Source organism: Chionomys nivalis, chromosome 14, assembly GCF_950005125.1.
Source record: "Chionomys nivalis chromosome 14, mChiNiv1.1, whole genome shotgun sequence".
Lineage (NCBI taxonomy): Eukaryota > Metazoa > Chordata > Mammalia > Rodentia > Cricetidae > Chionomys > Chionomys nivalis.
The window spans coordinates 50,187,949-50,214,393 of NC_080099.1; the positions used below are offsets into that span (position 1 = coordinate 50,187,949).

At 43.5% G+C, this 26,445-nt stretch overlaps 1 protein-coding gene across 2 annotated transcripts; it reads right to left on the reverse strand.

Annotated features, from left to right (window-relative positions):
• On the reverse strand, positions 1–26,445 carry Ammecr1l (AMMECR1 like). 2 transcript variants are annotated; one of them, XM_057788552.1, is made up of 9 exons: positions 26,106–26,445; positions 24,177–24,287; positions 13,155–13,599; positions 9,879–9,989; positions 9,122–9,236; positions 7,818–7,908; positions 5,131–5,227; positions 3,811–3,938; positions 3,214–3,333 (listed from the first exon to the last, which is right to left on the reverse strand). In XM_057788552.1, exons 3-8 carry the CDS (start codon positions 13,559–13,561, stop codon positions 3,857–3,859), a joined length of 903 nt encoding a protein of 300 aa, XP_057644535.1. In that variant the 5' UTR covers positions 13,562–13,599; positions 24,177–24,287; positions 26,106–26,445; the 3' UTR covers positions 3,214–3,333; positions 3,811–3,856. The 2 variants fall into 2 exon arrangements, with proteins under 2 accessions (XP_057644534.1, XP_057644535.1); XM_057788551.1 differs by lacking the exon at positions 3,811–3,938 and having other exon boundaries at positions 1–3,333; positions 26,106–26,442.

Below are 26,445 nucleotides of genomic sequence, written 5' to 3' on the forward strand. Positions count from 1 at the left end.
TATGATTTATTCTCTACAATACTTCATTCAAGACTTTGATGACGTGTACTCAGAAGTTATATAGCCAAGAGGCAACCAAGTGTAATACAAATAATTGGTCTGAAGTCTTTTCAGTGAAGGCCATACAGTCTCTTGCTTTGAGGAAACAAAATAAAAAAGTAAAAATAAAGAACACAGTTTTGTAGGCTTCGGAAATCTTAAAGTAACACCAAGTTAGTGAAACTGTAGATGTTAACATAGCGTGGAAAACAGAGCTTGTGCAAAATATTAAAACTAACACCCAAGACTTTTTTTGTATAGATGATTTTTTTTATTATAAACAGTAAAATATATGTAACGACTCAACTACAAACCTTTCGTGAAGAAAGGGTTTCTAACATGAGTTATTTTAACATTATGAAGCGAAAATGTTTGAAGAAGCTCACAGTGGAAACAACCCAACACTGACAAACTCTAGTGATCAAAGACGTTCGCTTTTAGCTCAGAAAACAAGGACAATTCATAATTACAGAGTGTGTCCTAGCTGTGGGTATGATGAGACAAGCCAACTTCCCAGACCAAAAGGCACACACAGCTAGGGATGAAAACAAATTCCAAACCGAGCCAGCAGAGTCAGGCTGGTTCGTAGTAACAGTAGGGACCTCTGCTAATTTGAGCAGCCTAGTCAAAGAAAACACTGGGCAGCAAGTAGTCCCTTTCCTCAGCCATCACTTACTGGCCCCTCACAACTGCTTTGGTTCTAGTTCAGAGTGCCACCTCCCAATGCAAAGCCCACGTGTGGACAGTCCTGAGAGCTCTCTCCCACATGTCCCCACGAGGTGACCATAACTGTGCACTTCTAGACTTCTTCCTGAATGGTCAGGACAGACACCAATAGAGCCCATTTCTTCTGGGCCAAATAGTTTCTTCGCCTGACTCCCTAGTCCCCTTGACAAATTCCAATGCTGCACTTCTGTGGGACACGAGGGGACATGCAGGGAGTCAGGCTTCTTCACTCAGCGCAGAGCCCACTGCAGTGTGAGGCTGGGCTGAGCCAGCCAGGTTCATGTTCACTGATCCCCCACCTTCTTGGGTCCTATATTTTTTTGTTTGTTTTTAAGTAGCAGGTATTCTACCCCACCATCAATAAAATAAAATACACACTATACATTGGAAAACAGATAGGGCAACATTTCTACAAGAAAAACAGGCTTGAGGAGCATGGCACTGTAGATGCTTGCATGACCAGTCTCACCGAGAGTGCTCAGGGGTGAAGTTTAGCACCATTTTTTTTTTTTTTTTGCATTTTGCTTTAAATCTTTAGAAATTAAACACAACTCTTAACATAGAACGCCTGAACAGTAATGAGTGTAGCCCTATGTACCAATACTGTTGGACAAATTGAAGAGGGTGGCTCAGTCCAGAACTGGCCACCCTGACATCAATCCATGGCACCTGAGAGCACCTGCTGTCACACTTGTCTATAACATCACCTTCATTACCCTCAGCAGCAAGAAACCATGAGACCCCTTCATCTTTATGTATGTTAAGGAACCACACCTGGCAGTAAGGGGCATGTATCCTGGGCATTCCAATGTAATCAGTACCTCCCTCATCCATTCCAGGTCCTTGACCACACCTGGCACAATTGCCCTGCCTCCTTTTTTAAAACATCCCAGGAACTTGAGGGTGATGCCTATAATCACATAGGAAGTACCCTTACTTCCCTTCCTCCATTCCTGGCAGAAGAAACTCAGATGATCTTTTTGACTTGAAGATTTGCCCATTTTAGAAAGCCACACCATCACATCAATTCTGAAAAAGAAATCAAAACATATTTACTGACTCGAGGCCCATGCGCCTCATGAGTTCTCTATGAACACTGCTGAACGCCAGCGCACCATCCTCAGGAGCCTTTCTTCCAGCTGGCCATCTTCCTTCGAGCTGCCCAAGCAGTGCCTTTGAGGCAGCTTTCAGAGCACCTCCCTAGTCTCCTTGTACTATGCATTTTGCCACCAAGTGAGTGAAAAGAATTTGCTGACAGCTATCTTGGAATGAGTGAAGATGGGAAAGGGAATGTCAGGGTTTAAATGAGCAACACGAACAATTGACATCTCCACTAGAGAGGCGAGAGTCCCAGTGCGGTAGGCAAGTTGAGGGTTCACCTTGTTTTATTACACAACTTTGCTCTCGAGTCCTACCGAGGACTGACATAAGTCTTTCCACTTCTGCAGGCAAATGGGAAAAAAAAGGACCCTCAGGATGTTTGCCTGTGAAGAAAACCAGCTCAGAGACCCTGGGAGCTCTCCTGTGACAGTGTGCTCTAAAGCCCAACCCAACCACCTGTTTGCATGTCTGTGCTTCTGAGAACCTAGATGCAGCTACATAGGCATGCTACCAGAAGAAGGTTGAGGTAGCCGGGCGGTGAGGAAGAGATCTCTCCTTTCACACCTGCTTATGACGATGACATCAGGACCTCTATGCGCATCTCCATTCCATTCCTCAGCAGGCTATGCCACAAAGCTCTATGCAACACCAGGAGATTCAATGTAGGAAGAGTACCGCAAAGTCCAGCTGAGAGTCAGGTAAGCATCAAAACCTTCAAGCTTCCTGCACAATGCAAGGCCATCCAGCAGGACTTCTGATCTTGGTGCAGTTCTCTTTCCCAGGACTCACAGGGGCTCATGGTGCCCGCATTCAACCCTTACATGGTGTTCATTTATGAAGCATGGAGGTTGTGATCAACTCTTGGTACACATTAAACTGGAAATTTAAAAAAAGGAATTTAAAACAACCTAAAAGTGGTTCATGTTGGTCTCCGTTGCCCAGACTGCCAAGGGAGTCCACCTCATTGGTCTGGTGGCCTGTGGGGGCTGGGAAGGAAGTCTCCATGGATCATCATCAATTCCAGTTTTCAGTGTGTGGCCAACACATGTGGGAAATCACCAGATAATGGTCTTCTAAACCCATACAGCCATTGTCACTGTTATTAGGGGGCCCTGATCCAACAGAACCCCAGATTGAGGAAAGGCTGATATAAGGCTTGGGCCCCTCATGTTCTGTTGCAATCGATGTAACCCCACACCCTCCAGTCAACAGGAGGCAGACTTGGCAACGGAAGCTAGCATCATAAAATGGTGCAGTAATAGAAGTAACTGGACCAGGAAGAGGAGGCATCTGTTCCAATGATGTCATAGCCATTGGTGGCCACAGGGGGGTGGGACTGGTCATGTAGCCGTGTGTCAGGAGTAATGATTGTAGAGGGGCGGGGCATGAAGAGTGCCATTCTGGAAACAGTGTTGTCGAGAAGCAATATATTCCGCATAACTGATTGTCACCTTCTCACTTCGATACCTGTATGAGGAAAACAGGCAAAGGTATCAGGAACCCCAAACATCTCAGTGTGAAAAGTCACTCAGTAGAAAAAACCAAAACCTTATCCCAGTATTAAAGAATAAAATGGAAGACCAAGAGTAATCTTACTTACAGAAAATGAAAAGACGCCACAAGAAAATGATACTGTTATTACAAATGAACAAGATGAAAAAGCACAATCACAGTTCACCCCTGAGAATGTATCTCAGCACATCCCACCTCAAAACGCTACATATGCTTATCAACAGGCTGCTGGTAAGCAATCAGCTACCAGGATCGAGATGAGGAATTTCAAGTCAAATTACATGGGTGGCAGATTGGAAGATGGCTGCACCAAAACCCAGCATAAACTGTGTTATCTACATTCAGGTTAAAAATGAGATAAATCTGACAGAAATGCAACCTCAATTTGTAGAAGAGCAACAAACAAGTTATAACTAAAAGGGGCATAGATACCTAATTCTGGGTCAAATTGTGATGAAGCAGGTTAATGGATCCTTGGCTATAGGAAGGTTTCAATCCCCAGATGAATATGCCATATCACAGGGTCATCAGAACAGAATTCATAGCACTTTGGCTTTGCTCTGGAAAGAGCCATGAGTCAGGATGCAAAGCATGGGTGTTACAAACCTATGGAGCCTACTACAGACCACAGGAGCTGGGTGTTACAAACCTATGGAGCCTACTACAGACCACAGGAGCATGGGTGTTACAAACCTATGGAGCCTACTACAGACCACAGGAGCTGGGTGACAATCCTTACCCAGAGCCATCTCTTTCCCACTGTAATCACTCCTCCACTGCAAGGTGATTATTCCTGAATTTTGACAGGGAAATGGCTGTTCAAATAAATTGTAATAGTAATAATGTTTTGTATTTGCAGTGTTTTTATCTTTAATTATTATTATTGTTATTATTATTGGTTTTTTTTTTTTTGGTGCTAGAGATGGAACCCAGAGCCTTGAACATGCTATATATTAAGCTCTACCACAGAGCTGCAGTCCCAGCCCTTTGATTTTTTAATTTAATGCATTAAAAAACACTGGGTTATCATCCAAACAGACCTGTGAGGCTAGCATATGATGGCTCAGCATTTTGTAGATGAGGGTCCTAGCAAAAGCCCAAAGCTAACTTTCCTTCGTTCCCAACATCGACAGGAAGGGGTAGACCACTGACATCACTGAACATTTCCCTGGCCCTTACCTTACCATATCTTAAAAACCTGAAGGAATTACAACTCACATCTTACAGACAGGAAACAGTTCAGTGAGATGGATGAACTGGCCCAGTTACATAGCTAATAACTGAGCCTGGGATACAGACCCAAGTCACTTTGTGTTCATAAAACTAGCCAGCTTCCCACAGAAGTACTATACTCCAAGTGGGGTGTATAGCTACTTGTAAATGTCTTTGATCTCCTTTATTCCCTGCCATCTGACTGCATGGTGACCAGGAAGAATAAGTTCAAGTGAGGTTGTATATATATTTCTGGAGCCTTTACCTCTTAACTCCCACCTTCCCCTTAATCTTATAAAACTACATGGGTCTGGCAACCACCCCTCCTTGGTAGGCCTAACCCTGCTTCAACCCTGTTACACTGACTGTAAAGACAAAGAATAGCTGGGAATCTCCATCTCTGCAGTCACTGCTTCCTCAGAGCTCAAACCTCACACAAACCTCTTTGGCTTACGGATATAAAGTTTTCTTCCCCTTCCTAGATATCCTGTATTCAACCCCCATTAAAGAAAAACTAAAAAGAACAAAATAGCTGCTTACCTGGTGAGTTTGATTGATTTTCTGAATTCATTGGTAATTGGAGCCTTAAAGCCACCTTTCCTGAGCAAGGAGTCTATTGTCTGGATCTGATCCCAGTCTGAGGAGAATAGAAGTTATAATAAGGTCAGCACACAGTCAAACCATGGGGGGAGCATGCTCCAATATGATCAGTGGAGGAAGACAAATGAGATTCAAGGAACAGCAGAGTGTGCCAGGGCAAAGAAAGCACTGGGCCATGGTCCCAAATACTGAAAGCCAATCAGCCTCACTGACAGTCCAGCAAAGACCCTGAGACATGACATTATAATTCAATGTGCCCTGACACTGTCCAAGTTCACTAGTCTTTCATAATTCTTACAAGATGTTATCCATGTATATTTCTGAAGCTCAGGAGGCTTATGGAAAGTAGGGGTAGAATTTATCTGCCTAGGTTATTTTTTTTTTAAAGATGCACATACTATGTGTCTGTTGGGGGCAGTACACACAGAAGATGTTGTTAAATCTCCTGAAACTGGAGACAGGTTCTCTTTGTTTAAGAGCCCTAGCTCTCCTGGAGCTCACTATGTAGATCAGGCTGGCCTTAAACCCAGAGAGAGATCTGTTCTGCCTCTCAAGTGCTGGGATTAAAGGTATATACTGCCATTGCCTGGCTTTTTGTTTTTTAATTTATTGTTATTTTTAATGTGCATTGGTATTTTGCCTGCATTTATGTCTGTGTGAGGGTGCCAGATTCCCTGGAACTGAAGTTACGGACAGTGTGTCATGTGGGTGTTGGAAATTTAAACTGGGTCCTCTGGAAAAAGTCAATGCTCTTAACCACTGAGCCATCTCACCAGCTCCACTGAGCAGATGGGACTAGAGACATGGGTCACTATAGAAAGACAGAAATTTTCTAAATTTAAAATTGTGTGTGTGTGTATGTGCACCTAAGTGCAGATGCCCCAGAGGCCAGAAGCCTGGAGCTGAAGTTGTAGGCAGACACAGGTACTGGGAAATGAAATTCTGTTCTCTGGAAGAGCAGTAAGCACACACTCGTTTAGTTTTTCTCCAGTCCAAGAAGGGAATTTAAATTATGTGACTTTTACTGCCTTGGGTAGCCTTTCTTCAAGTTGATAGGTAGGACAGAGAACTGATACCAATAAGGAAACTATCTCCTTAGTGAAGACAGAAGTTCTTCATTGTATTGTTGCTCTCTCCTCGTTACTATTTCTTCACCTCTGTATTGTTGATTCTTTCATTACTATTTATTCACCTTTATTGTTGATTTTCTCCTTGTTACTATTTTTTTTAATACTTGGTCTTGTTATGTATATGCCCCAACTTAGGCTCAAACTCAAAAGGCAATTCTTTTACTTCAGCCTCTTGTGTGTCAGGTTTTGAGTGTACCACCCCACCTAACTCAATCTTACTGTATATGTCTGTTTGTGCCTGTATGTGGATATGTGCACATAAACACATAAATACAGGTGCCCCTGGAGCCAGAGTTAATGGCAGTTGTGAGCTACGCAAGGTGATTGCTGGGAACCTCTGCAAGAGCAGTACACATTTGACACTGAGCCATCTCTCCAGCCCTTCAATCTTACACATTTTAAACAAGTAAAATAAGTATATCAAGTAGAAAAACCTCTTTCCAATTACCAAAGGAGAAGCTCCCAATTTTGAATTTTCTCAACTTTAAAATTGAAGAAACAATTTGATTATTTAAGTGAGCTATAATTCACATCCAACTACTAAAAACTATGTTTGGTGTTCTTTAAACAGGAGCATGTTAGACTTGACCAAACTGTCTTAAGTTCATATTCTTTATGCTACATACACACTGCTTTTTAGACAAGTTTAACACAACCACAATGAAAACCAACAAGGTGATCGCTTTCCACATAGGTAGTTCATTAATATACTTAACTGGATATTTTTCTCTATTCCAGGTTCACACCCAACAATTACTGTGTTTCACATATTATTTTCAAAACCAGACTAATTCCAAGAAAGAAAGAAAATGGGGTTACATATCACAGAAAGTACAAGAAACAATTAAAGGAATTCTAGATACTCTTTCAAAGAGACAATGTGCCCAACCCACTTCCTACCTGTACTGTCCCCATTATAAGAACTCATTAACTACTGAGCATATATATAATTTGTTGGAGTCTTTCTATGCAGCCCTGCCTGGTCTGCCAGTCCTACATAGATCCTTGATTTCAGAGAAATCCACCTGTCTCTGCCTTCCAAGTGCTGGGATTAAAGACATGTGCTACCATATCTGGCAATTACTGAGCTCTTTAAAAGCCATAGGTAAGATGTTTATCCTTATCCAAATATAATACCATGTATGGATTTCACAGTTAAAAGAATAGAACCTTCCTTTATAACAAAAGATAAAACATGGTCAAGTTAGTTGCTCTGATAATCCCTGAAGTTTAAGGGGGCAAAGAAATAGATCTGTTCATTGGAAGGAAACATCTGAAACCACAAGCAAGTAAGAAAGTTATTTTTTTTCTCTTCCCCTTCAGTTTCCAGCACCTATGGAAGCTTGCCTTTTTCTCTACAGGAATCTGACAGGAATTCAGAGGAAGAAAAGCATTTACACTAGGTGTACATGTGGCAGTTGAGCTGAACACTTCTCTCTCCTGCCCTTTTAACTGGCATAGCTGTGAGTAGTGCAGTTCTCTAAGTGTCCAACTCACCTTGTTCCTTAGCAACCTCAGGTAAATATGTGGCTGTGCGTTTGATGCCTTTTTCATTGATGAATTCAATCCGAATCCCATGGACCCCTACCTACAAGAAAATATAACCAAGTACATGGCATTTTCTGATTCTAACAACACTTCAAACACCCACATATGAATCAACATAGTCTCCTGAGCTGCTTGACCCAGATCTGGGAAAAGGAATCTTGGTGTTTTTCAGAGACAGGGTTTCTCTGTGTAGACTGGCTGTCTTGGAACTTGCTCTGTAGACCAGGCTGGCCTCAAACTCAGAGATCCCCCTGCCTCTGCCTCCCCTGGGATTAAAAACATGCCCCACCATTGCTCATCTGACTAATTAATTCTAAAGTATAGATATCAAAGGAAGGTGTTTTAGGAAAAGGTAAAATGTATGTGTAATTCCACCTGAGAATATGAAGCTTGTAGAAATAAGTTCTTGAAATAGGAAAACCAATAGTTTGAATTAATCTACATTTATCTTTATTTTATGTTCATTGGTGTTTTGACTGCTCGTAAGTCTGTGTGAGAGAGTTAGATCTTAGAGTTACAGTTGTGAGCTGCCATGTGGGTGCGGGAATTGAACCTAGGTCCTCTGGCAGATCAGTCAGTGCTCTTAACCACTGAACTGTCACTCCAGTTCCAAGTATGACTTCTAGCCTAATTTCACTACATGAACATGTCAAACTGTTTCTATGTAAGTTTGTGGTTCTTCAAATTGGTTCCCTTTGAATTTTTTTTTTTTAATTGTCTTACTATATATAGCCCAAAGTGGTCTGGAACTTGCAACCCTGCTCCTTCTACCTCCTGATTTGCTAGTATTATAGGCAATGGGCCACCATGTACAGGTTTACATCTGATTCCTAATAAAAACTTCTCTCCAGGGGATCATCAAGAGGCACCTGGGGTATTTTGTTAAACTAGATATGGGAGAAGGAGCACATGAGTCTTATCGAACCTAGAACAGAGTGGGCTGGGAAGAAGTAGCAGAGAGGTTTTTTTTCTAGGGTTGGAGGCAGGAGGTGCCTCACTGTGTATTCCTGGCTGATATGACCAGGCTGGTCTTAAACTCAGTGCTTGGATTAAAAGTGTGTGTTACCGTGCCTGGCTAATAGTAGAGAGTACTGATTTTCCATTTTTATATTTCTAGTAGAGAAATTTCTGTCACCTTTTCTGTCACTTTCACACTTTTAGACCCTCTCTCAATGAAGGAGATACATTACCATGTACTAACCCGAACCCAAATGCAACGAGAGATGCAGAGATCCAAATGCAGCTGTTCTCACCTCCCAGTCCAGGTAATCACTGGCATCTTCAAAGTTAGTAAGGAGGGAGACAGAACAGAAAAGTTTGGGCAGCTCCTCTCGGGTCAGGGGGGGAAATCGGCTGTCCTTAAGTGCACTAGAGGGGACAGAAAATGCAAGTGAGGATACTTCCAGTTAGGAGACAACACTGCATGCCATAGAGCCCACAAGCTGGGTCCCCAAGATCTTCTGACAGCGTCTCCTAGCACCTAACACTATTGTCAGTATTAACTGTCTTTCCAGTCATCAGATGATAGTCCTTACATTTCTTGACTACAAAAAGGGTGATGTGGGAAGTCCTTCTATGTATGTGCTTCTTTTATTGGTTAATGAATAAAGAAACTGCTTTGGCCTGTGATAGGGCAGAATAACTAAATTGAATCCTGGGAGAGAGTAGGCGGAGTCAGGGAGAAGCCACGTAGCTGCCAGAGGAAAAAAATGCAAGCTGCCAGTGGGAACCATGCCAGTAGGCCACAACCCTCATGGTAAAATAAAATAGAAATAGGTTAATTTAAGATGTAAGATCTTGCTAGGAATATGCTAGAGTCATTGGCCAAGCAGTGTTGTAAATAATATATAGTTTCTGTATGGTTATTAAGGTTCTGAGCAGCCAGGAACAAACAAGTAGCCTCAAAAAGGGACTGCTTAAACTCTACCAAACACTTTGAAGAAATAAGACTAGATAGCTATTTCCAATTCTAGTTAATTTATGAGTATTGTCTAATGCTTGTATCATTACCTGGTTAGCGTGTATTCCCTGAGTCCTGAATGAAGATTCATGGCTGAGAAGGTCCCAATACAGCCACGAAGCCGCTTGTCTCGCCCTGTCTTCCAGGTCACAAAGAGAGGACTAAAAAAGCAAAACATTAAATATTCTCCAGCCCTAAATTATGGATATATTTCTATTCATTTCTGCTATTGCCCAAAGGATTTACTGAATTGTCTACCTGAAGCTACCTGAAGAACTCTGACTTTCTAGAAGTTGCTCAGCCCTGACTGAAAGCATGGCCATTACCATGAGAAATAGGAGCTGCTCTGTCCGTACGCAGCCTTTGCTCTGCTCTGCCCTCACAACTTCCCTTCCCCAGATGCCACATGTATAAGCTGATTCCTCTTCCTTGTCTTTTTTTTTTTTTTAATTTTTTATGGTTTATTTAACTTTATTTTATGTGCATTGGTGTGAAGGTGTCAGATCCCCTGGAACTGGATTTTCAGACAGTTGTGAGCTGCCATGTGGGTGCTGGGAATTGAACCCGGGTCCTTGAGAAGAGCAGTCAGTGCTCTTAACCGCTGAGCCATCTCTCCAGCCCCCCTCTTCCTTGTCTTGAACTCAACTTTTCCTGTTTACTTTTCTAGAATCTGTGCCACTCAAAGTTGCCCATGTGGGCCTGAATTTGAGATATCCTTGCCTCCACTCACAAAGTGCTAGAATTATGTGCTCTACAACACTCAGCAAGCTCCCCTCTTTCGAATTTTTCCATTGTCCTTCCCTCTTTTACTCTGCTTCAGTGAGTTTCATATTGCTCAGTTCCATCATTCATGATGACATACCTTGCCAATACCTCACTCTCCTTAGCTACAAGCATTTTCTGCAAGACTTCATTGTTTCCACAATTTAACTACTGACAAACTACAGAGTTCCTGCCCAAAGACTTTCAGAAGAGAGAAACAACTTCAAGAAAGCTTTATATTAACGGAAATTCCCATTTCTGCTTATGCCAAAGTCACATTTCATTGGCTGTATCAGATGGATGACAGTTAGAGTTGCCCCTCTTTCCTAGGATCCCTCCACATTCCTAATGCCCTTACCTTTTAGATTCGAGTTAGTCACTTCTCAATGGCAAAGTAAACAAAGTTACTTAGACCCCTCCACCCCATCTCTGAGAAAGGTTATCACTACATAGCCTTGGTTGGCCTCAAATTCAAATATCCTACTGCCTCTGCTGGGATTAAAGGTGTGTACCTGTTTTTTTTTTTTTTTTTTTTGCGCTTTTTAAAAAATAATTTATTCTTATTTTATGTTCATTGGTGTTTCGCCTACATGTGTGTTTGTATGAGAGTGTCAGATCCCCTAAAACAGTTATGTGGATGCTGGAAATTGAAACCAGGTCAGTGCTCTTAACCACTGAGTCAGTTCTCCAGCTCCCCACATCTGGCTTAAAGTTTTCTTAAGGAGGAAAAAAAACCCCTATGTTCCGGCATGTAGTGCAGGTGCACACATGCCGAGGTATGCATGTGGAGGTCAAAGGAAAACCTTAGGTATTGGTGCCTATCTTCCTCATTGTTTAAAATAGAAATAGAGTGTCTTACTCTTTGCTGCATATTCCAGCACCCCAAAGATGTGGTGGCACACACCTTTAACCCCAGCACTTGGGAGGCAGAGGCAGGTGGATCTCTGTGAGTTTGAGACCGGCCTGGTCTACATAGTGAGTCCCATGACAGCCAGGGCTACAAATTGAGACCCTGTCTCAACACAAAACAAAACAATTCCCTGAAAAGTGAACACATTTTCCTCCCAAAACTCATTCAGTTTATACAGTATAACTTTCCTTATACTATAGTTAATTCTGTGTATGCACATGGTTTGCCAACTCAAGTGAGTGTCCCAAAGCAAGGACCTTTTCTTTCTACTCCCCAACTTTGTTCAGGGTTCTGCAAACCTCAGCACAGGGGGGGAAAAAAAGGAAAAAGAAAAAAGAAAGAAAAAATTGGGCGGTGATGGTGTATGCCTTTAATCCCAGCTCTTGGGAGGCAGAGGCAGTCGGGATCTCAGTGAGTTCAATGTCAGCCTGGACTATAAAATGACTTCCAGGCAAAGCTGTCCTGGAACAAACAAATGAAAAAAGATACTGTTTCAAATAAAAGGTCTGAGTGAAGGGCATAACACAGTGGTGGAATACATGTTCAGACAGCATGATGCCCCAAACTCAAATCCTTAGCAACCAAACGAAAAACAACAAAAACAAAACAAAACAAAAAGTCAGCACAGCACCAACAACCAGGGGTACTCATGAACGCCAAAGAAGCATCCCTGAAAACACATCCAAAATCGGAAGTGCTTTGCTTTTGCTTTTTCGAGACAGGGTTTCTCTGTGTAGCCCGGGCTGTTCTGGAACTCACTTCACTGCCTTGTCTCCCAAGCACTGGGATTAAAGGTTTTTAAAGCTAGTGCAGCCTGGTGGTAGTGGCGCACACCTTTAATCCTGGCGCTCGGGTGGCAGAAGCAAGTGCATCTCTGTGAATTTGAGACCAGTCTGGTCTACAGAGTTCCAGGACAGGTTCCAAAGCTACATAGAGAAACCCTGTCTTGAACAACAAAAAACAAAAAAAGGGCTGGTGCAGAGCTGCCTCCAATTTTGAAGAAGAAAACATTGGCATTGCCTTTCTTCATTTTATGTTATATTGCTTAAACACACTGGAAATGGCTCGGTGGTCAGAAGAGCTGTGCTGTACAACTGGGAGGACTAGAATTTAGATCCTCAGAACCCACATAAATGCCAGTGGGTGTGGTGGCCCACCTGTAATTCTGGCTTCAGAAGGTGGCGATAGTAGATCCCTGGCCAAGCTGGCTAGTTGAGACTAGCCATATCCACCACTTCTGGGTTAGACTGAGATCATCCCTGACACAATGAAACAAAGCAGAACACTTGAAGAGCCTCCACTATACAAATACATGCCTGCCCCTACCCCAGTGCATGCACATACACGTATACACACATGCATTAAAAAGGATACCTTTAGACATGTTAGGACCACCAAAAGAATCTTTTTAAAAGCATCAGCTCCCAATGAAAACCCCTAGTCTCCAAGCTTGGCCATCAGACACATTCCCTTGGACTTCAACACTACTGAGGTCTCTCTCCAGTGTGATAGTGTGACTTCTCTTCCACCCTAAGTCATGCGAAGCACCACCAACAAAAATGTCTAAGGTTCCCATAACCCTGTAGACAGACCGTTAAAAGTAAAATCAGAAATGTTAACATGCCCTCCATCGTCCCATGCCTAATTTACTCACTAGGGGTCATTGGTGAATCTAGGAAGTCGTGGCTGTGGGAAGCCATAGAGGTGACAGTAGAGTACATCAAAACAGTAGCAGCACATTTCTGCAGTCACAACCAGATTCTTAGTGGTATTGGCAGTTCCATTGGGCCGGGGAAGAGGGCTCAGGGCTCCAGATGTAGGATTCATTCGTGTGATAGGAGAGTTTCCAGGTCCCAGAGTTAAGTCCGATCCATTTTCTCGACCACTGCTGCTGTCCACATGCTGGTGGTTTTGAAGAGGTCCTGAACTAGAGCCAGGAACAGTTGTGGACTGGTTCCCGTGACTGTGTGTTCCACTTCCAGATAGTTTGGGCTTCTTGACCCCACAACAGCCTGCTGCCAACTTGGGCTCAAGGGGAGGAACACAACGTCTTTTTCCCATCCTGATTTGGTGTTCGCGATCTGGAATGCTGCAGAACCCTAACCCAAAAGAGAGCAGATAAGTAAGTACAGGTTGGAATGATTCAAAAAAAGAACAAAAACTAGTATTTGCACGAAATCAGTTAAAAGCTGTCAAAGATTGGTGAGATAGCTCAATGGGTAAAGGCATTTGCTGTCAATCCTCATGACCTGTGTTTGATCCCTATGACTCACATGGTAGAAGGACCGAAATGACTATAGCAAGTTGTTATCTGACCTTGACACACACAATATCCCCCTCAGGAAGAACTGGGGGGAGGACCTCCAAGTAACATGGTCAAAAAAAAGCGGAGGGGTCAGAAACCCCAAGTTCTAAACCAGGAACCTAAAAGGTTTCTTTTTTTAAATATTTATTTATTTATTTATTTATTTATTTATTTATTTATTTATTATTTATACAATATTCTGTCTGTGCGTATGTCTGCAGGCCAGAAGAGAGCACCAGACCTCATTACAGATGGTTGTGAGCCACCATGTGTTTGCCGGGAATTGAACTCAGGACCTTTGGAAGAGCAGGCAATGCTCTTAACCACTGAGCCATCTCTCCACCCCCCCCCCCAAGGTTTCTATAGTTTATAGCCACCATGGAGAAAGGCAGGCAATAAGCTGCTCTTCTATGCCAAGATACCATCAAGGTCAAAGGGCAGGAACAGAGTGCACCTGATTGAAGACATTTCAATACCCTCTTTAAAAGTTAGGCATGGTGATGCAAGCCTCTAATTCTAGTACCTGAGAGGTGAGGGCAGAAACAGGCCTGTCTCTTTGAGTTTGAGGCTAGCCTGGTCTTCATAATGAGTTACAGGACAGCCAGAGCTACACAGTGAGATCTTGTCTTAAATAACATACATACATAGACAAGCCTTTACTATAAAGAAACATTACTCAGCAAGATTAAAAGGCTTATGCTATCACTACCCAGCTCATTTAATACCCAATAATACCCACTAGATTTAGTTCCTTTTCTAAGAACATAAGAAAACACATAGGACATCCTAAAAACAGTTTAGAAAATTTGTCAACAAACGGGGAATAGAAAATGGCTCAAAGCTAACAAACCTCAACCATAATCCAGGCAGTTTTAAGCCTTTTCTTCTCACTGCCATGCTTGTCCCAGCCGACAATAGATGCCACTGTGCTCAGTTCTCACTGTATTCTACTTGGCATAAAATACATGGCAGATGAAACAGTGGGATTATCTACAGATAATCACACCATCCAAAATTCCATTTCAGGGATCCAATGCCATCTTGCTGGCCTTAATGGGCACTGCATACATGTGGTACACGATATACATGCAGACAAAACTCCCATACACATAATAGATTAAAGATCGTTGTGAAGACAACTTACTGTTTGTAAAGTGTTTACCACACAAGCATGAGAACCCGAATTAATATTCCCATCACTCATGATAAAAACCAAGAACTGGGCAGTGGTGGCGCACGCCTTTACTCCCAGCACTCGGGAGGCAGAGGCAGGCGGATCTCTGTGAGTTCGACACCAGCCTGGTCTACAAGAGCTAGTTCCAGGACAGGCTCCAAAACCACAGAGAAACCCTGTCTCGAAAACCTCCCCCCCCCCAAAAAAAAATGAGTAGTGCTATAGTCACTGTTCTATTGTTTTGTCTTATTATTTATTGAGCTCTACATTTTTCTCTGCTCCACTCCCTGCCTCCTCCTTTCAGTCTTCCCCCTCAAAGTCCCCATGCTCCCAATTTACTTAGGAGATCTTGTCTTTTTCTCCTTTCTACTTCCCATGTAGATTAGATCTATGTACGTCTCTCTTAGTGTCCTCATTGTTGTCTAAGTTCTCTGGGATTGTGGTGTGTAGGCTGACTTTCTTTGCTTTATGTTTAAAAACCACCTATGAGTGAGTACATGTGATAATTGTCTTTCCGTGTCTGGGTTATTATTTTTTTATGCAAGGTTTTATATTGCCCAATCTAGTCTTGAACTCCTGATCCTCTTACCTCAACCTCCCATGCTAGAATTATAGGCATATGCCTCCATACAATCAGTTTATTTCACTTAAGCTTAAAATGTACTGCTTACTCCCCTCTTACTGAACAATTCTGAAGGAATCTAATACTTTACATATCTGCCAAAATAAAGCAAACATTACAATAAAAGTAAAAAATGTAAAATGAACCATGGTACTGATAGAAAACATCTCAGCCACCAACTATTATCAACATCAATACAAACAACACTAACCATGTTCCTGCTTCTGAAATGGTCTGTCAGATATTCTAGGCCTAAAGTCAAAGTTGGTTGCCCCAACGTTGCAGAGAGACTTTGGGTATCTGTCCTGGTAGTCAGCTGTTGTCTTCCCTTGCATCTTTCGGAAGTCGCTCACTTGCACTTCCTGCTTACTAAGGTAATACTATTTTCCTTCTCAGGTCTTAAATGGGGTTGAAGCCTAGACAGTCAGTTACTATCCTCTCATATCTCAGCTAGGGCATGTTAGGTACAAGACTTAAGACTTTCCAGGATAGGACAGCTATTGAAATAATCTCTATAATTTGCCAATAAAATATGGCCTGGACATATTAGTATGTGTTTCCTGCTTAATATTGTTCTTGTTGCTTGTAGTTTAATTTTTGTTTATGTTATAACCTTTTCTTCTGTACAATACTTGATAGTTATTCTTACTGTAAGTAATTGTTAGGATTAGAACCTTCTTATTTAGGAAAAAAGGGAGAAATGTGGTGGGATTTCAATCCATTTAGCCAATGACTTTTGGGGGAAGTCCTAGGGCGTGGTTTATCTGCTTACAGCTTATGTACTGATGGAGAAGGTGGAACACTCTCTTGCTCTCTTGGGTAGCTGGAGCGGAGCAGGTGGAGAGGCAGTTTGCAGTTAGCCCTCTTCACCCCTAGGCAGAACAACTGGATGAAGGCAGCTGGATCAGTGGTGGCATCTAATTGGCTGTGCCTGATTTCCTGCACCATGATCACCTTGGATTAACCCTCTAAAACTGCAAGCAGTCAAATACTAAGAGTTGCCTTTGGTGTAAGCTTTTAATCCCATCACTCAGGAGGCAGAGGCAGGTGAATCTCTGAGTTCAAGGCCAGCCTGGTCTATAAAGCGAGTTCTAGGACAGCCAGCACAGTTACACAGAAACCCTATCAAAACCTCCCTCCCTCCAAAAAAAGACAATAGAACAGTCTTTTAAAGACACACACCTTAAAAAGCACTAACAACCCCTACACACAGACACAAAACAAAACATCTTCCTGTTTATAATGTAATTGTAAGCATACCCCACACCACAGCAGGCACCTCAGAGTCTACAATGATCAAGAGACATCAGCACTCCTGAATCTTTTGTTAGGGATTCTAAGTACAACTTAAGAGTAATAGAGGACCTGCAGAGTCTATTACTAGTATCACAAAAACAAAAGAAACCCCCATAACAAATCCTTTAAATGATATGCTCTACTACCTCTTCTAAAACTGAATCTGTTCTTCCCCACCCTCATAACTACCATGGCTGTGTCCTCGGTATGTGACTTTGGGCACAGAAACTTTCCCTTAATCAAAGCATGTAACACTGTGACCCACAGAGGCCTTGGCTGGTGTTATGCAAAGTTCCTGGGCCAAGTTCAAGAATCTGCAGCAGTAATCTTTTCCTACACAGCCTCCACAATCAACATGAACACAGTAGTTAACACTGAAATCCACCAGATGGAGACACTGCCCACGCTTCAACACGAAGCTAAGGGAAGTAGCAGTAGTAGTAGGCAATTTATGGTCTCAGGAATTAATAAAAATAATCTCACAGATCTCAAGATTACTTAGCCTTGCAAATAGTTAAGGCTTACTCTCAGTGTTCAAGGACCCAGCCCTTTCCCTTGCAGGCTGCTGAGGCCTCAGCTTCCATGTCTAATGGGTATACTTTCTTCTTTAGATTATAAAAAATACTGATTTACACCACCCAACTGGGGAACTGAGCTCAGGATCCTCAGAGGAATATACATACTTACGTGTTTGAGTTATCTCCCCAAACCCTTTTAAAAACTCCCCAAACACTTTTTTAAAAGCAAAAAACAAAACAGATACACACACACACACACACACACACACACACACACACACACAAGTACGCCTCATGTGTGGTGGTACATGCCTTTAAAGCAGAAGTAGGCAGATCTCTACAAGTTCAGGGCAGTGTGGTCTGCGTCCCAGGAATCAGGGCTACATAGTGGGGCCATGCTTCACATCAAACTGGAGACTGGAGAGATGCTTCAGTAAACTGACTGCTACACACACAAGCACAATAGATCCAGCACCTTTATCTCTAGCATTCACATTAGAATTCACACACATATGCACGGCAATGGTAGCACATGCCTTTAATCCCAACACTCAGGAAGCTGAGGCAGGTGGGTCTGTGAGTTCAAGGTCAGCCTGGTCTAGAGCGAACGCCAGGGAAGGTTCTAAAACTACAGAGAAACCCTGTCTCATTAAAAAAAAAAAAAGAAAGAAAAAAGAAAACACACACACACACACACACTCTGAGTATAGTGGTGGGGTGCCTGTAACCCCAGTATAGGTGGGGACATGGAAACAAGCAGAACTTGCCAGCCTGCCAGCATAACTTCAAAGATCACATCTCCTGACACTACACATGCTCATACCTGCAATGCTTACACAGACAAAACAAAAAAGGGCATCATTTGGATACTTTAATTATCATGTAAATTCTCACCTCGGTTCAATTTATCTTGAAAACTGTCACATCCACTATATAGCAGTGACTACTCTGTCCTGAATTTGGCCACAGCACTCAGCTAACATGAGATGACTCAAAGGCTTACTTTGAGCAGATTTTATAACTGGACTTTAAAAAATGCTTTAGCTGGGCATTGATGGCACATGCCTTTAGTTCCAGTACTCCATTGGTCTTGCCTCAAAAATCCTCCTAAACAGGGGCTACAAAGATGGCCCAGCAATTAAGAACACAGGTCCAGGCAGGCATAGTGGCACACACCTTTAATCCCAGAACTCAGGAGGCAGAGGCGGCAGATCTCTGTGACTTTGGAGCCAACCTGGTCTACAAAGCTAGTTCCAGGACAGCCAAGGATGCAGAGAGAAACCCTGTCTCAAAAAACAAAACTAAAGAAAAAACCAAACAAAAGAATACACGTCTAGCCTTGCAGTGATAGCATGTCTTTAGTCCCACCAATTATCCTAGTAATCTAAAGATGTTTTCGGTGGTAAAGTTTCTTGGCACTTGTTTGTATTAAATTAAAATAAACCTGATGTAAAGCTGAGTATGGTAGCATGCACCTTTAATCCCAGCATTAGGAGGCAGAGGAAAGTGGATCTCTTCAAGTGGACAACCCGGTTTACAGATGAGTTCCAGGATAGCCAGAGCTACACATAGAAACCCATCTCAAATACAAACAGCCAGAAATAAAATGTTTTAAATGACCATGGGGCTTTTAGTGATCCATTACAGTGTTATTTGTCTGCCTGGGTGGCAATTTATGGTTGCAGGAATTAATATAATTTCTCATAGATTGCCAATGTTCATAATTTAGTATCAAGGCCAGTATTAGGACAAGAACATGAGGCTGGTGTTCAAGAGCATTTGCTGCTCTTGCAAAGGACCTGGGTTCTGTGTTCTGTTCCCAGAATCCACATCGGGCAGCTTACAACTGCCTGTAACTCCATCCAGTTCCAAGAGGATCTGACACCATCTCCTAGACTCCACAGACCTATTGTATATATACAGATGAGTAGAACACAGAAAGCCACATATTGGTGTCAAAAAAAAAAAAAAAAGAAAAAAAGAACATGGAGGTCGCCATAACTGACACAGCTGGTCAAACAAAATAGCCTTCCTTCTCCTTGTGTGTCTCTTTCCAAAGCCCATTTCAAAGACAACCAGAGATGCCCCCACCTTCTAAGGACAGAACTTTGGCTTTGAGATAACAATCTAGCTGCCAACTCTGGCTCAAATTCCAACTCTGAAGTCCAAAGTCTGACTGCAAACTCAGGCAAGCGTTAACATTTCTGTGAAAGCTGCCACAACACTGGGCTATCTGTTTGTTTGTTTGTTTGTTTGTTTGTTTGTTTAGACAGGTCTCTCCACACAGCCCTGTCCTGGAACTCACTATAGATTATTCTCAGTGGCTGACATGGTGGCACACACCTTTACTCCCAGCACTCACGATGAAGAGGGAGGCAGATCTGAATTTGAGGCCAGCATACATATATATAATTCAATAGAGTAGATTATAGGCTTTGGTCTGGGTAGTCCAACAATGTCTTAACAGAAAGACCAAGAATTTGGTCATTCAGTCTATGAGACTGGATCTCAGCCGTCTTAATCTGTTATAGGGTTCTGGGGAATTCCTTGAGAACTGTTGGTGTTCGGTCTATATTGGAATCCAGAAATGGATTCAAATGCCAGGAAGGAATGCCTCAGCAAAGGGATAGGAAACTTGCTGGTGAAAATGGGACAAACACACAAAAAGCAAAAGCTTCCTTCTTTCAAGTCCTTTTATGTAGGATGCCATCAGATTTGGTCTTGAACTCAAGAGAGCCTCCCTTCCTCTCTCTCCGAGTGCGGGGATTAAAGTTGTGTGCCACCACACCTAGTCACTCACATAGGGCTATTTGATAGGAAGGCATGAAAGGAAGCTGGCAGTCCTCAGGCACATTAACTACTATTAATACAATGCTATAACAGATTCCCTATAGTCTAAAAGACCTTGATAAAGTAATGGCCTCTAATAAATCATTCATGGTTTTCATTCTGTGATGGCAGAAACCATGAAGAACACTGAAGGCCTTCCAGCACTAAGGAAGAAGCAGGAAGAACTTGAAAGCCAGTCAAGAGTTACAAAGTGAGACCCTGACTCAGAAACAATGAAGCCATTTAATCCTACCACTAAGGAGGAAGAGGCAGAAAGATCTCTAATCAGGCTGGCCTGATTTACATAGAGATACACACCAGCCAATGCCGACAAAGATACTGTGCCCCCCTCCAAAAACAAAAAAAAAAAGAATGAATACTGAGATTATTTTACTTATATAACTTTGTAGAAACACACCAAAACATTAAAACATTAATTAAATGTTTAATGCTTTAAATAATTAAAGCATTCAGAACATTAAAAAAAACTATTTAAGTATGTTATTATCACAAACAACCGGATATATATGGAATGTTAGAGATTTTGTCAAAGGGTTCCATTTCAAATAGCAATCATAGTTAAATGCCTAGATGTATAAAAACTTCTATTTATCTCTGAAGACAATCCTTACAATAGCTTCTCAGAGGACATGACCTTATAAAAAATTGGAAGGTGGGCAAAAGCTGTTTCTATTTAATGTCCAGATGTGCCTTCAAATGAGCCTTCCTCAGATGGGAACAGGCTGTGGTTTTCTTGAGACACTGAAGAGGTAAAGTGAAATTCAATGTAATAATTTTATCCTGAGTACTGGTATAGTGCCTGAGCTGATACCCAGGCCTATTTATGGTGTTGTTCCAGGAAAGAGTCAGATGAGAGATGCTACATTCTGGTAACCATTCCAATTATTTCTGTTTTTAAAATAGTCAAGTGTGAAAGTGGTGGTACATGCCTATTATCCCAAAACCCAGGAGAGAGAGGCAAGAGACAGGATTGTTCCTGTACACGCACAACCACACAGGGAGTGAGTGCTCATGGACACTCAACCACACAGGGAGTGTGAGGCCAGTATGGCCTCCATGAAACTATCTCAACTTCCCGGGTAGAAGAACGCAACTCTCTATAGATACAGAGTATATGATACATGAACAGGTTCCTCACAAAATAAAACCAATGCAATTACTTTTACTATCTATTTAAAAATATTTCAGACAAAACAACAAAGAACAAGCCGGGCGGTGGTGGTGCACGCCTTTAATTCCAGCACTTGGGAGGCAGAGGCAGGCGGATCTCTGTGAGTTCGAGGCCAGCCTGGTCTACAAGAGCTAGTTCCAGGACAGGCTCCAAAACCACAGAGAAAGCCGGGCGGTGGTGGCGCACGCCTTTAATCCCAGCACTCGGGAGGCAGAGGCAGGCGGATCTCTGTGAGTTCGAGACCAGCCTGGTCTACAGAGCTAGTTCCAGGACAGGAACCAAAAGCTACAGAGAAACCCTGTCTCGAAAATCCATAAAAAAAAAAAAAAAAAAAAAAAAAAAAGAAAAGAAAAGAAAAAAAAACAACAACAACAAAGAACAAAACGCTCAGAGATGGAGGTAGGCATATGCCTCCATTATAATCCCAGCAATGGAGAGTACGAAGTAGAATTGCCACAAGCAGGCCAGCCTAGGCTATACAGAGACTTCGTCTCACAAACAAGTAAATAAAACCCCACTGGGCTTAGTGGCACACACCTTTACCCTCAGCATTCTCCTGGAAGAGGCAGGTGATTTCTAAATTTGAGGTCAGCCTGGTCTACACAGCAAGCTCTAGGGTAGCCAGGGCTACATAGTGAAGTCATGTCTCAATAAATATCAACCAACCAAACAAAAAAACCCCAAAACAAAAGTCTACATTCTTGTATCAGTTTAAAGAAAATGAGTTACAGGGGCTAATATTTGTTTCCCAAGACAGGGTTTCTCTGTAACAGCAGTCAGATGTGTCTCAGTCTCTTGAGCGCTGGGATTAAAGGTGTGTGCCCTAACTCCCAAATAATACTTCTGGTTTTTGCTCCTGCCTAACCCACCCCAACCACAGCCCTTCTATGTGACCCACAGCACAAGGCTACATTTTTGGGGGGCCTCAATTTTGTTTTGTTTTCCTTTTCCTTTTTTTCGAACAGGTTTCTCTGTGTAGCCCTGGCTGTCCTGGAACTCACTCTGTAGACCAGACTGGCCTCAAACTCAAGAGATCCACCTGCCTCTGCCTCCCCATGCTGGATTAAAAGCGGAGTCACCACTTCCCAGCTACTTTTTAAATTTATGAAATGAGACATTTTCTCTCATGTCTCCCTCACAGGGGAGAATGGCTTTTGGGTTGTGCACTGGAGGTACAGTACAAGCTCCTGAACACGCGAGGCAAGCGCTCCACATGGGCTCTGTTCTTAACTCAAGTACGCTACCCTTAATAAACCCAAGAACTACATTCAAGATTTACATACAGCATCACAGTTATTTTCAAATTTCTGATAGAGCCGGGCGGTGGTGGCGCACGCCTTTAATCCCAGCACTCGGGAGGCAGAGGCAGGCGGATCTCTGTGAGTTCGAGACCAGCCTGGTCTACAAGAGCTAGTTCTAGGACAGGCTCCAAAACTACAGAGAAACCCTGTCTCGAAAAACAAATAAACAAACAAAAAATTCTGATAGGACTTCATAAAATAACCACAGCAGATTTAGGTCAAAATGGTCTCAAAGTAGCTGAACCATATGGATCAGAACTGTTCAGGAATTGCACTAACCTCTGATTAGTTAAGGTTTTTGCCCAAGTTCATTACGCAGACCAAGATGACATTGAATCTCCACCTTCCAGATTTATTTCCCAAGTGCTGAGATTACACTGGTGTACCACCACAGGTTTCAAGGATGGAACCCAGGTCTTCATACATAAAATACATACAAGTTGAGCATGATGCCCATTGAACTACATTCCTAACTCCATGAATCTATTAACCTAATAATTAAGACCAAGGAAGTAGGGGGGAAGGGGGCTCATGGGGGCGGGAAAGGACAACAAACAATACTTCTTTGGTTGTTTTTAAAAGTAAATAATTGGGCCGGGCGGTGGTGGCGCACGCCTTTAATCCCAGCACTTGGGAGGCAGAGGCAGGTGGATCTCTGTGAGTTCGAGACCAGCCTGGTCTACAGAGCTAGTTCCAGGACAGGCTCCAAAACCACAGAGAAACCCTGTCTCGAAAAACCAAAAAAAAAAAAAAAAAAAAAGTAAATAATTGGGGGCTGGTAGGAGTGGCACACGCCTTTAATCCCAGCATTTGAGAGATTTGAGAGGCAGAGGCTAACAGTGAGTTCAAGGCCAGCCTGGTCTACAGGATGAGTTTTAGGGCATCCAGAGGTACACAGAGAAAACCCTTCTTGAAAAAAATTAAAAAAATAAAACATAAACCCGGCAGTGGTGGGGCACGCCTTTAATCCCAGCACTAGGGAGGCAGAGGCAGGCGGATCTCTGTGAGTTCGAGGCCAGCCTGGTCTACAAGAGCTAGTTCCAGGACAGGAACCAAAAGCTACGGAGAAACCCTGTCTCGAAAAATCCAAATAAATAAATAAATAAAAATAAATAAAACATACACACACACAATAAAAAATAAGGCACTTGCCACCAAGCCTGAAGTACTGGGTTCAATCTCCACCTAGAACCACATGGAGAGAACTGACTCCTCCCCCTGACCTCTGCACATGCATGATGACATCCACACACATGTGCAAATACACAGTAAGTAAATGTAATTTTAAAAAGTATAAAATGTTCAACAACATTAGGACCACCCCACAGAATCTGAGAGAAATAGGAATGAGGTACACTTACAAACTTTAAATCCAGACAAGCCAAAACCAAAAAACGCAACAAAAATTCCACTTCAAGTATGCCCAAGGTAATACTCACTGAATGCAGAGAGTTTATAGTCCCAGAGGAAACAGCTACAATAGGAAAGGAAAGCTATTTTGTCTCTGGCATGAATCTTCTTTTTTCCAATTCCATTCCTTCTTGCAATACCTAAGACAGAAAGGCAAGTGTCAGTGAACAAAGTCTGGAAGTGCAGAGGTTTTTGCAGAAGTTACAAAATGTTTGTTTGTTTATTGAGGCAAGGTTTCTCTGTGTAGCCCTGGATGTTCTGGTTCTGATTCTGTAGACCAGGCTGGCCTGGAACTCAGAGATCCACCTGCCTCCACCTCCCCAGCGTTGGAATTAAAGGCCTCAAACTCACAGAGATCCGCCTGCCTCTGCCTCCCGAGTGCTGGGATTAAAGGCGTGCGCCACCACCGCCCGGCTCTTCAAAACATTTCTAATGCTAAATATGAGACAAGGAATGGAAGCCCCATGGAAGATCAAAGGCTATATTCTACTTGAATAAGACACACATTAGTAACCCCCACAGCTCCCCTATAGTGATATTTTATCTGTGTCCTAATAGATAAAGCTTGCCTGAAGATCAGAAAAGCAAAGCAGCCAGGCCACTAGAGAGTCCTTACCAAGGCTTAGACTAAGGAGCCATCCTGTCCTCAGAGTGCCGAGACTGGACGGCTCTCCAGACTGCAGTCAGCTTCTGTCTTTTCCCGCCTTACATTCTTCTCTCTACCCACCCATCACTCCCGTCTCCACTTCCCTAGTGTAGTTCAGAATGTTAGGATTAAAGATGTGAGCCACCACTGCCTGGCCTCTAGTGGTTTAATTCTGCATTCTGATCTTTAGGCAAGCTTTATTTTCTAAAACACAAATAAAATGCCATTATACCCCCCCCCCAACACATTGAGGTCAATCAAAACTTGCTTTCCAGTTCTCTATCATTTTGGGCTCTCCACAGGTCAGAGCATACAAACATACTCCCAAGTCTTAAAAAAATTACCTGACAACATGCTAGGCCCCTGAGAACAAGGCATCTTGTGCCAGGAGGAAACGGCAAGTGTTGGTGGAGCCGTTCATCCTTAGTCTTGCATAAATCTCTTCACAACCTCTTCCACCTTCCCCACTTCCCCAGTACTACAGAATTCATGCAAAGCAGACTCCAGGCCCCACCCACTGAATCCTAAGAGAGGGCAATGAAAGCAGATAGGCCCGGAGGAGTAAGTGAGCAAAAGGAGTCAGATGAGGGCAAGGAATGAAGGACAAAACACACAGCTCCGAAGAGGAGCATAAAACCCAAAGTTAAAGAGGAAGGGATGATAGTAAGGGGGGGGGGCTACAAGTAGATGTGGAAAATGGAGCGGGAGGGAAAAAAGAAGAGGAAAAAGTGGGAGAGTGAAGCAAGAAAAGGATGAGACAAGAGGGAAACAAGAGACCGGAGCCGGAAGGGGTAGAACAGGCAGACGAAAAAGGTGAAAAGGAGGATGTGGGACAGGAGAGTACAGGGCGCTGGGGGAGTTGGGGGAACGACAGAGCGACGGGTAGAGCAACTGGGTCCGGGCCGCGGGGGTGGAATCCAGACGCCGGGCGGGGGAGGGGGGGACGCTGGGTAGGGGGCCACCAGGCGGCGCAGGAGACCACCAAACTTTCCTCCGACTGTTTCCTGGAGGGAGTTCAGGCACGGAGGCTACGGTAGCTGCCTCGCCACCTTGGCCGGGGCTGATCACGGCCACCCAGACCCCTGGGCACACGGCCTCACGACCTCGTCGGTCCCGGGCGGGGACACGCAGCCCAAGGAGGCCTTGCCCACCCGCGGTGTCCGCCTCCGTGCCCCTCCCCCACGGCGCCCCGGGACCCCTCGCCCTGCACCTCGGGACCCCAAGCTCCAGGATACGGTCCGCTCGGAGCTGAGCAGGCCTCGAGAAGGCCTGGCAAGAGAAAGCACGGCACAGCCCCCCTAGAATGTCCCACCTTTTCTCCTGACCCAGACGCGGCCGGGGCAGACGGGACCTCTCGCGCTCTGCCTTCTCTTCCTCCTGCTTCATGGAGCCATGCGTCTGGGTGGAGGCTCCCGAGAAAAACCGAGTCCCAAGACGGGTGAAGACGCCCGAAGGAGGCCGGCAGGAGGGCAGAGGAGGAAGCGGCGGGGCGGCGGCGGCCGGGGAGAACTAGAGGTATTCCCGGGGCGGGTGGAGGACTGAGTCGAGTCGGGACCTGAGTCCTCCTCTATCCCAGCAGCCACCGGAGGCAGTGAGGTAATGGAGGAAGAATGTAGGGAGTCCTCCAGTGGACCAAACGTCCTCTAGCGAGT